General features: G+C 37.5%; 1 protein-coding gene across 1 annotated transcript; it reads right to left on the bottom strand.

Moving 5' to 3' along the window:
- Positions 1 to 1,071: 1,071 nt before the first annotated feature.
- Positions 1,072 to 5,672, bottom strand: LOC100370349 (uncharacterized). Its single transcript, XM_002733073.4, has 6 exons — positions 5,104 to 5,672; positions 4,085 to 4,145; positions 3,816 to 3,980; positions 2,754 to 2,896; positions 2,546 to 2,624; positions 1,072 to 1,889 (listed from the first exon to the last, which is right to left on the bottom strand). Exons 1-6 carry the CDS (start codon positions 5,524 to 5,526, stop codon positions 1,657 to 1,659), a joined length of 1,104 nt encoding a protein of 367 aa, XP_002733119.1. The 5' UTR covers positions 5,527 to 5,672; the 3' UTR covers positions 1,072 to 1,656.
- Between the last annotated feature and the right edge of the window lie 6,405 nt (positions 5,673 to 12,077).

Genomic DNA, 12,077 nt, shown 5'->3' with positions numbered 1-12,077 from the left:
TTTTTTTCGGCTGAAGTGTTTTTTTCAAACTGTCCATAGCCCAGAGCACTGAAAGAAGTGGCTATAGATTTACTGTATATAGGGTATTGTTATTCATTGTAATACATATAATAACTCGCATGCATGTTCTCATAATGTTTACTGAGAATAAAATTTCACATACGTATGTCAGTATTTTTTTTTTGTATTAGCCGTGATTCCGCTTAACTATCCTGGCTGTGTTCATGGGAGAACATGTTGAACACGTCGAAACGTTTATTTTTAAAATTGACCAATCACCGGAAAGTCGGTCGGTTTATTCCATTTTGAAATTTAACGAGTTATAGTGTTTACGCATTAAATCGTACTTCCACGTAATATACGACTTCGTGGAATTTTCTATTTTGTCATTGAAGTGAAAGAGTTAGAATGCTGGCAAGTTGCCAAGTCACGAAGGCAAGAACCACGTAATGTATATGCAGTCAGTTTTCAGCATAACAATGTATCAAATGTATACTTCCTCAATTTCTAAATAGTATACGTGAAAACACTAAAATAAATAAATAATTCTTTGAGTTTGAGCATTTTCATTGGTGCACTGAAATGAACTGATAACGATACTGTGGTATAGTTAGGCTGGCGAGTAATCCCGTTGCTTTCCTACTGATTATTAAAGCGCGGTGGTCGTCGCGCAGCGCGTGTTCGAATTTCATGTCAACAATGTATTTTACTCGCGTTGTAAACGTCGCTATGAGTCCCATATCGAACAGGAGGCAGCACCACGACTGCCGCCTTTTAACCCTCTATTGGCTCCTTGAATTATGCACATGCATAGGCTAGAAATTCTGTTGCTTTTATATTGATGATCAGGTTACAACATGTGTGTGTGTGTTAGTATTTTTATGTTGTTTCTTACACGAGTAAAAAACTATTTAGTCGATTTAGCTGGATTTTGGCATAGTCTATTTGCGTCGATGTTGCATAAGAGGGTCTGTCCGCCATCATAGAATTTACTGAAATTCTGATGACAATTACAAATAAAAGTAAGCTTAGAAAGAACTCTCGTGCGCTGAAGGCATTAGAGGCATGTGATTCGGATTTGTGATATTTATTATGCAAAAATACAATTTACATTTATATACATCGTCATTAGGATGTGTGTACTACCCATGTATGCGTGCCCGATGGGTCCATATTGTACATGTACGTATCATCGAATGTAAAGAAGACCAATTGATCGGATGGAAGGGTAACACGATTATTTAGTATGAGTTACGATATTAAGGATATTTCTCAACAATGAGAAAAATTGGAAACATAACGCGCAATGCGGTACAACGACTGTGGCGTCTCATTGTCGGTGAGAGCGGAAATTAGCAAAAAACAAAAAATGCCTCAAACGGACGGATTGGTGAATTACTGGTTAGTTGTAAGTATCGTGTATAGGTGGTATGTAGTTCCTTGCAGAGGCAGTGACAAACAGCGAGGTTGTACTTAAGGGAGCATCTGTACAATGACATCATTATTGTATTCATTGTGGGAAATGTTTAATTCTGCCGTATGAGAAATCGGAATTTGAAAAACAGAAATATCATCTGGTTAACAGTTTACATACTGTTGAACAAAAAATAATCAATTTGTAAGAATGTAAATATATTTTCCGATTCCCCACGGAATCTAGTCAAGTTCACTAATCATATACATTCCCATAAATGTCGCGTCTTGGCTGCAATCTAATTTTACCGCTGATGGGTCGGGAAGATGCACTTTCATGTATAAGTTATCACCCCTTTTCAGTTCAAATAGTCCGGAATGGTAACTGCTATAGTAGTAGCCATAGTCATCGCTTCCTTGCTGTGTCCTACCGCTCTTCATTAAGTCGATTGGGTCAGCTGTGTACGCCATACTTTCTGAAAACATAACATCGATTCGTTATAACAAGTAACAATTTGAGCTAAACGAGAAAATATCAATCGTGATTTCTAACTGGTATTCCAGGCACCAAATATGTAGATGTCGACGATCCCTGACTGTTTACCCATGAATCTAGACTTGTATACAGTCTCTTGTTTGTTTTGGGTATTTCTTTTTCAATGAAATAAAATATATATGGCGAACCATTTATACACTCGCACAATATTTATTTATTATATGAACTGTGTATGGCTATTACCATTACCATTACCATTACCTCATCGTGATCTTCCGTACGTATCACAGGGTAATGCAGAAGAAGTAGACATCCAGCGGAAATCCGCTTCTCAATTCGACAACTATGTATGCACTCTTTCGGGTGTATCATATGGGTTTGTATCGTCCCTGTCCTATAGGAACCCATCCTCCCAAACATGTTACTATGTGTTTGGTGGCATCGCAACCTATATCACCACCCCAATGCTCGACTGATTATTGCAGTTGTGGTGAGATTGCGTTCTGTCGGTGTTTGGAGAATGGGTAGTTTGTACTCCTTTTTATACAGTTGGGTGAGCAGTCGGCTATGGGAAGACCCATGACCTTCCTGGTGCGAAGCGAACCACTGTGCACCACGCCCAGGTATATCACCTACCTACAACTGTATAGTGAAGATATTCGTTTAGATTTGAGTTCATTCTGTCGCCGGCATCTCTTTCATCCCTGAAATATGACTATAAAGCAACAAAAAGAGATAATCGATAAACACACGGGTTTAATTATGTATCAGTTATAAATGTCGAGGTTGTCATATATTGCGCACTTTGAAGCGAAGATCTTTTTTTCATAGCGTGTGTACTTACTTGGCTGTATACATTGTAGATTCCTGATTTTGGTATAGTTATGTGATATGTGTCAACATTTACATGTTTAGTGAAGGTTTTTCCCCTTTCTGTCTCCCATGGTCCGACTTTAAACATGCCACGCCTGCGTGGTGGAAGCGATTCTATGGGTTGAAAAGTAAATAATTATTTTCCTCGAAAATATCGACCTCTAATGACTGCTATATCAGTTGAACAACTCGAACGTTTTATAGTTTTAACAAAGTACTGGACAGGCACGGTGAAATCGAGCCCAGATATTCCGGGAATTGAACGGATTCAAGACATGTGTGCGTTTTATGTTGCTATCATGATTTATATTTCAGTCAGTTTGACAGTGGTTGCCATGACATATACTGATAAAGGTTAATGACAAGACCAGATGGCGAGCTGGTCGAAATCAACCAAAAACATCTTATGACTCTGCAGTTTTTAAGATACAAGACAGTAGCTGTAATTCTAAACCAATGTTGTTTGCGATTTTAACTAAGGTAGTATCTTTGTGGAATGTTAGTGCGAGATTATTACCCCATCAATATTAGTTAGCGTTGACAATGTATAGAAATGTTTTCTCTAGACAGCTTGACGAGTAATTAATTGATTATGATGTGTAAAACTTTCATGTGATTGGTTGTTTGTTGGAAGGCAAGGCCTTGGAGTCTCTTATACTGATTGTAATTGGTTAAGGGGTGACAAGAAATAAAGATGGATTTAATGCTGTCTCGAGTGAAAACCAGGGACTTGGCAGAGAATCGTTTTGGGAACATGAACGAAGCTTGTGTGTGTCTTTTGTTAGCCTAGCGTGGAAACGACCGAACCCCGGTTACCTAAGTGAAAGGTTTTTAACCATCAAAAATACCTATCACATTGCACTCGGTAACTGGTTTACTATAAGCTTATAAACTTTGCCTTATACGGCATTGGTTCAAGCTCTACAGTTTTATTGATAGCAAGATGGCGACGTTTCAAGTGTTTTGTTTTTCAATCAATAATGCACAGGTCTCATATCATTGATTTATATTCTGGAAAACCCCAGGGACTTACTCATCATTGAAAACTCGCCCTCCGTGGGCTTGCCTGTGATATGTACAGCTATAGGCATAATGTTTGCAGTAACTGACCAATCCGTCTGTTTAACATTCGTTCTGTTTCTATTGATGGCAGCGGCCACGAGCCTTTCCACCTCGGCAACGGTTACCCCTGTACGGTCTGCGGAAAAAGACACGTGTACATGTATTTATCTTCTCATCTCATTCAAATGCAATGGTGTGTGAGATGAACGCAAATGTATTTATATACCACTTTTATCTCACCTTGTTTCCTGTCCTTGTGGCGGTTCCGCGGACGTGCTTTTTCGAGTTGCTCTTGAATAAGCTATAATTGGGAAGATAGTACAAGGGGACGTTATAGTCAAGCGAAAATTGGTCGTGTGACGTGTACTATTCTAACTAGTGCAGAAGTGGCATTTAAGAATTAATACAACCACTGAACAATTTTAGTTTGTAGCCGTGTGTTCTGACCATGCACATTATAATTATAATGAAATGTTAGTACTCTTTGCTTTGTGCAAATTGTTTTGGTACTGTGCTTTATGTCTCTCTCAAAGGGCGGCGGTCTTCGCGTAGCACATGTTCAAATTCATGTAAACAAACGCGCGTTGTATACGTCGCTATGAGTTCCCATGTCGAACGCGACGCGGCGCGGCGACCATCGCCCTTCAACCGGGAAGTTATACTAGAATCTGACACTGTCAAAGTAAAATGGTAAACTGTTTTGGTCATGCAGCTGGTGTTATCATTACAAAACCAAAAGCCCTGGACTTTTGTGCCCACAGTGACGTTAGTTGGCCCACGGTTGACCCTCTAGCCAGGTTGAACTATGCAATCATAGACCTTTAGTGCCTGTAAACAGTAAACAATTCTTGCACAGCACAACATTAACAACACGACTTTAGAAGAATCGACTACCGATAGTGCAGTTTTGTATAAAGGCATTAAAACAATGAATGGTTACATGCATTCAAAAAATGGGTTACTTAAGATATCTAAAATATATATATAACCACAATGAATCATGTTGAAATTACTAATACATTGGAAATTTGCCATGATTGGTATTGAAGGTCGTTCACGGATGAAAAGTTTCTTTACATCAGTGCGCATGTTAGACAGTTGTTTGTTTGCTCGTTTGGCGCGCGGGCGTTTAGGCATACATCAATATACTCTAAGTTTTAAAAAGCTGCGAAAGAAATAATCAGTCTGAATAGATATCACATGTATCAAATTTCTGTTTATCTACTACCGATAAAAATAAACGAGATTTACATATTTACCGATTTTAAATTATTTTCATCGGCAGCGCAACAACGGAGAAAAGTTTCCCTCACATCGCCATTGGATTGCTGACCGTTGTAATATTGTGAATCCGATAGTATCGGTGGATTGTTTTGCTGCTGTGGACACTCACACCCCTGTACCGCTGGAGTGTCTCCACCCAGTACTGCAGAGCTAGGTGGTGGTAGCCCGATGTCGCGGTCTCTCAGATGGTCTATCTTGAGTTCAAGGTTTGCAATGTCATTTTGAAAGCTAACCACAACTATTCCGATAATCACTGGATATATGAATATAATTATGATTGTTTGTAAGCAAAGAAATATTATCACTGTTGTTGAGAAATTACAGTTGGTTTTCAGTTCTTGGTTCATTTTGCCGGTCAATTTATAATAGTTGGCATGGCTTTCCTGCGTTGTTTCCATGGAGCTAGCGAAAATATCGTGACACTATGAACTTGACCGCGACACAGCCACACGCAATCCCCCATACCCTTTAGTATTAGATATAGGTGGTACGCTGGGATTGTCTGGTTCGGACACAGCCTGGCTCCGACTGGAAGATCTCAAGACAAACAAGTTGTTTTTAACTATTTTATTGTGCCAGGCGGGCAAGCTAAATAACAAGTCCCTTGATTTTCGGGGTCTGCGCCAAGGCAACTGTCCAATGAAGTGCTGATTCATGATACTATTCAAACAAATAAAGTCGGCTAGTGTGCGCAGTTCGGCTGCGCAGGAGTCCAACGTCCGCTTTTACACGTCAATATCTTTCACCGTGTAGTAGTACCGACATCGTCTTATACTTAAAATTACAGCAATTCGCATTACTATATGGAAAAGGTGATCATTCTAGAAACCATAACCTTTCAACAAAACAAACTTTCGACGTAATTACTTGTGAATAAGGCTACCTGCTAAAAAGCTGACGTTGCTGCCTTTAGATCTCCAAAATCATTTTTACCTGGCAATTACGCGTAACATTTATTTAAATTCCCGCTGTACTGTCTTCGTGAATACTTTGAGGTATCCTCGTAATACCCTTATCGCAAGCTCACTTTATGGCCGTTCGCTGTGTCATACACAATGCCACTGGCGCAGGTTTAAATATCGATTCAAAGGCTAGCATATGTGGTCAATAACATATTTGTCGATGAATGCACGGATTGTGGTTATACTATTCAAGCCTCGTATGTGTATCGCCAACACTTCATGGTTGCTATGTGGGAAAAACCCATAAAACGAAACGACTGTGGCCATAATTGGTGCGCTGGCGGACATCTGGTTTTTGTAGACTAGATTCCAGTCCCCGCCGCCGTGCTACTGTGACTTCGCAAACGGCATCTGCCCATTTGTTTGAACTTGAATCCCGATATTTTTCAACAAATATCGTTGAGAGCAGTATACTTAAAATGAAATATTGAACAGCCAGTCGAGTAGAGGCAAGAAAATACAGACTAGTAATCGAGTCTAGGTTATATGGAGCTATATTATACAAATCCCATTTTTAAGAATGTACCACATAAAAATTATTACATTACTGTATTAACATTTCACATTCAAATTAAACTGTAGTGGGTTGTCTCTCGAAACTCTGTCTGAGCATGGAAATAAAAACAAAACGTTCCAATGTCTGAGTTACTGATTTACGTCTCATCCAAGGTATAATGTGCGCCATCTTATGCTACGTGTTTACTATCACTATAAAATACGTGTCGAGATCACTTTATACTGATTTACGACTCAACCAAGGTATAATGTGCGCCATCTTATGCTACGTGTTTACTATCACTATAAAATACGTGTCGAGATCACTTTATACTGATTTACGACTCAACCAAGGTATAATGTGCGCCATCTTATGCTACGTGTTTACTATCACTATAAAATACGTGTCGAGATCACTTTATACTGATTTACGACTCAACCAAGGTATAATGTGCGCCATCTTATGCTACGTGTTTACTGTCACTATAAAATACGTGTCGAGATCACTTTATACTGATTTACGACTCAACCAAGGTATAATGTGCGCCATCTTATGCTACGTGTTTACTATCACTATAAAATACGTGTCGAGATCACTTTATACTGATTTACGACTCAACCAAGGTATAATGTGCGCCATCTTATGCTACGTGTTTACTATCACTATAAAATACGTGTCGAGATCACTTTATACTGATTTACGACTCAACCAAGGTATAATGTGCGCCATCTTATGCTACGTGTTTACTGTCACGTGTTTACTGTCACGTGTCGAGATCACTGTGGCCGGAAAAATTTGTTTATTGGACGGATGATTGATGATTCGATTGTTCATAGTGAGCTGAACCTGCCTGGTACTGGTATATTTTGTGGATTATATCAGACAATAACCTATGTTCAGACCTGTGTACTGTTTCTTACTGCACTCCAATTGAACCCCTAATGTTCTCTATGCGACACAGGTGAACACATGTCATATACCCTCTGTTAATAGTAGTGCACTTGCAATGCAAAAAGGCTTCTCATTCGTCGCTAGGTTGTTAGTTCAGTCACGGAGATACTTTTCTATGGGTTACGACTGCATATCACGTAATGGTGAATGCATTGTGTCTGCTATGTTTCCCAACCGCGTTTTCGGTTAACGTCACAGGTTATCACATTTTAGCCCTGGGTTCGTCAATTGTTTTAATAATAGACGCACATGTACAAACTGTGTTGTGGTCGTTACTGTGACAAAGAGTGGCGTAAATTGATTAACTGGTTTCGCTGTAGAATTTATGATAATGTGACTTTTACAAAATCACTGCTGGGGCGTTGGGGGTGCAGGCGTACTCTATCAGTCAATGGGCATTGGTATGGAACACCTTACTCATTTTTTTATGATAATAAACATTGAAAATTACCAGTCTTGATAGCACTGTTTCTTTAGTTATGCATATGTTACCATTTTACCTTACGTAATCTATATTTTATATAATTTATCGATATTTTTATGCGCTTGCAATGATACTGCCATGGTGGTTTGTTGTGACAAAATAATGTGCGATTTTTAGCTCGTCCAACTGCAACTTTTAAAAAGTGTTATCATAGACCAGCGCACTAGTATACAAAACAGATATATAATTCAGAATATGACAAAAAGGCATTGGATTTCCCAATGTGGGCGTGCACACATATTGCACCGTACCCAGTATAGATTGCGTACTTTCCACAACGTAAAAAGGTCAAGCTATTAAAAGAATAGTGAGTCATCATTTGTCTTGGGGAAAAAAGAACGTTCCATTCAAAATGGGGAAGGTGGGAATGAAAACACCGCCGAATTGTGATCATACACTGATCATGTGTAATCAGTGAAACATTATAGGGCCAGTGTAGAGTTTTGCACAACTATGCAGTAGCATACAAACAGAATTACCTATAGTTACTAGACGCGCAAACCCACCACCACTACCATCTCATACATACTAGTGACTGGAAACGCCCACTCATGTTCTTGTGCATTGGGGTCAACCACGTGTCAGTCATATAAGCAGATGCATGAAACAAACTACTATTTTCATGATAATATCATGTAGGAGCAAAATAATATAAGAATTTACCATTTTAAAATATTACCATTAACAGATTTGTTCCTTTCGGTGTCACGTTCTCCTGGCTTGAATTTCGCTCGTGTTTTTCGTTTTCTATTGCCTGTGTTGTTTGATTCTTGAAGTCAGAACAGTCGCACATCCTTTTTCCGATTCCTTCGCCTGTTGTTAAACACGATGTGAGCTCGGTGTCGCGTTCTCTCAGGTGGACTATCTCTAGTTCAAGGTTAGCAATGTCAGTTTGAAAGCTAAACACGATGATTCCACAGATCACTGGATATATGAATATAATTATGATTGTTTGTAAACAGAGAAGTGTTATCACCGCGGTCGAGAAGTTACAATTGGTTTTTAGTTCTTCGTCATTATTTGTAATTTTTGAATAATCGTTTTCGAATTCAACAGACGTTTCGGCAAAGTTATTATTAAACATTGTGAGGCAGTGGTTGGAGTTTAACCGCGACAGTCCCACACGCAGAAGTGGTGGTTTATTATGTCAGCTGCGGATTCGGTCTGCCGCTGTTCTATTTTTAATTTTGAATCGTAATTGGAAAGTTTGTATGTAAACGATTGTTAGTAAATGAGCTGAAACCAGAGACAATCGTGTTTTTGCGTTGACTAGCTTGTCACGTGCTGTTGAATGTGTGGGTATTATTGCACAATCACTAAGACCAGTGGTGGGGGCACCGGGGGGTGCTGGCCATCAGTAATATGGGACATTGTAAGTTTTAATGGTGTTTTCTATGGAATAAAGATTCATTCCCATCAGTGTTATGGGGTATTGTAAGTTTTAATGGTCTTTCTATGGAATAAAGATTCATTCCCATTAGTGTTATGGGATATTGTAAGTTTCAATTGTGTTTCTATGGAATAAGGATTCATTCCCATCAGTGTTATGGGATATTGTAAGTTTTAATGGTCTTTCTATGGAATAAAGATTCATTCCCATCAGTGTTATGGGATATTGTAAGTTTCAATTGTGTTTCTATGGAATAAGGATTCATTCCCATCAGTGTTATGGGATATTGTAAGTTTTAATGGTGTTTCTATGGAATAAAGACTCATTTCCATCAGTGTTATGGGATATTGTAAGTTTTAATGGTCTTTCTATGGAATAAAGATTCATTCCCATCAGTGTTATGGGGTATTGTGAGTTTTAATGGTCTTTCTATGGAATAAAGATTCATTCCCATCAGTGTTATGGGGTATTGTAAGTTTTAATGGTCTTTCTATGGAATAAAGATTCATTCCCATCAGTGTTATGGGATATTGTAAGTTTCAATTGTGTTTCTATGGAATAAGGATTCATTTACATCAGTGTTATGGGATATTGTAAGTTTTAATGGTCTTTCTATGGAATAAAGATTCATTCCCATCAGTGTTATGGGATATTGTAAGTTTCAATTGTGTTTCTATGGAATAAGGATTCATTCCCATCAGTGTTATGGGATATTGTAAGTTTTAATGGTCTTTCTATGGAATAAAGATTCATTCCCATCAGTGTTATGGGGTATTGTAAGTTTTAATGGTCTTTCTATGGAATAAAGATTCATTCCCATCAGTGTTATGGGATATTGTAAGTTTCAATTGTGTTTCTATGGAATAAGGATTCATTTACATCAGTGTTATGGGATATTGTAAGTTTTAATGGTCTTTCTATGGAATAAAGATTCATTCCCATCAGTGTTATGGGATATTGTAAGTTTCAATTGTGTTTCTATGGAATAAGGATTCATTCCCATCAGTGTTATGGGATATTGTAAGTTTTAATGGTGTTTCTATGGAATAAAGACTCATTTCCATCAGTGTTATGGGGTATTGTAAGTTTTAATGGTCTTTCTATGGAATAAAGATTCATTCCCATCAGTGTTATGGGGTATTGTAAGTTTTAATGGTCTTTCTATGGAATAAAGATTCATTCCCATCAGTGTTATGGGATATTGTAAGTTTCAATTGTGTTTCTATGGAATAAGGATTCATTCCCATCAGTGTTGTGGGATATTGTAAGTTTTAATGGTGTTTCTATGGAATAAAGACTCATTTCCATCAGTGTTATGGGATATTGTAAGTTTTAATGGTCTTTCTATGGAATAAAGATTCATTCCCATTAGTGTTATGGGATATTGTAAGTTTTAATGGTGTTTCTATGGAATAAAGACTCATTTACATCAGTGTTATGGGATATTGTAAGTTTTAATGGTCTTTCTATGGAATAAAGATTCATTCCCATCAATGTTATGGGATATTGTAAGTTTTAATGGTGTTTCTATGGAATAAAGACTCATTTCCATCAGTGTTATGGGATATTGTAAGTTTTAATGGTCTTTCTATGGAAAAAAGATTTATTCCCATTAGTGTTATGGGGTATTGTAAGTTTTAATTGTGTTTCTATGGAATAAGGATTCATTCCCATCAGTGTTATGGGATATTGTAAGTTTTAATGGTCTTTCTATGGAATAAAGATTCATTCCCATCAGTGTTATGGGATATTGTAAGTTTCAGTTGTGTTTCTATGGAATAAGGATTCATTCCCATCAGTGTTATGGGATATTGTAAGTTTTAATGGTGTTTCTATGGAATAAAGACTCATTTCCATCAGTGTTATGGGATATTGTAAGTTTTAATGGTCTTTCTATGGAATAAAGATTCATTCCCATCAGTGTTATGGGGTATTGTAAGTTTTAATGGTCTTTTTATGGAACAAAGATTCATTCCCATCAGTGTTATGGGATATTGTAAGTTTCAATTGTGTTTCTATGGAATAAGGATTCATTTACATCAGTGTTATGGGATATTGTAAGTTTTAATGGTCTTTCTATGGAATAAAGATTCATTCCCATCAGTGTTATGGGATATTGTAAGTTTCAATTGTGTTTCTATGGAATAAGGATTCATTCCCATCAGTGTTATGGGATATTGTAAGTTTTAATGGTGTTTCTATGGAATAAAGACTCATTTCCATCAGTGTTATGGGATATTGTAAGTTTTAATGGTCTTTCTATGGAATAAAGATTCATTTCCATCAGTGTTATGGGGTATTGTAAGTTTTAATGGTCTTTCTATGGAATAAAGATTCATTCCCATCAGTGTTATGGGATATTGTAAGTTTCAATTGTGTTTCTATGGAATAAGGATTCATTCCCATCAGTGTTATGGGATATTGTAAGTTTTAATGGTGTTTCTATGGAATAAAGACTCATTTCCATCAGTGTTATGGGATATTGTAAGTTTTAATGGTCTTTCTATGGAATAAAGATTCATTCCCATTAGTGTTATGGGATATTGTAAGTTTTAATGGTGTTTCTATGGAATAAAGATTCATTCCCATCAGTGTTATGGGATATTGTAAGTTTTAATGGTGTTTCTATGGAATAAAGATTTATTTCCATCAGTGTTATGGGATAT

The sequence above is a fragment of the Saccoglossus kowalevskii genome, chromosome 1 (assembly GCF_978046115.1).
Source record: "Saccoglossus kowalevskii chromosome 1, keSacKowa6.1, whole genome shotgun sequence".
Classification (NCBI taxonomy): Eukaryota; Metazoa; Hemichordata; class Enteropneusta; family Harrimaniidae; genus Saccoglossus; species Saccoglossus kowalevskii.
Note: the sequence above shows the minus strand (reverse complement) of the source record. Positions and strands in the feature narration are given on the sequence as shown.

What these genes read in the sequence shown, in the direction of transcription:
- LOC100370349 (XM_002733073.4), bottom strand. Translation starts at nt 5,526, where the DNA reads ATGGAAACAACGCAGGAAAGCCATGCCAACTATTATAAATTGACCGGC. An exon ending in TCTACAATGTATACAGCCAA is followed by an intron (nt 2,625 to 2,753) that starts GTAAGTACACAC and finishes GTTGCTTTATAG; the next exon opens with TCATATTTCAGGGATGAAAG. An exon ending in TCTTCACTATACAGTTGTAG is followed by an intron (nt 1,890 to 2,545) that starts GTAGGTGATATA and finishes TTATGTTTTCAG; the next exon opens with AAAGTATGGCGTACACAGCT.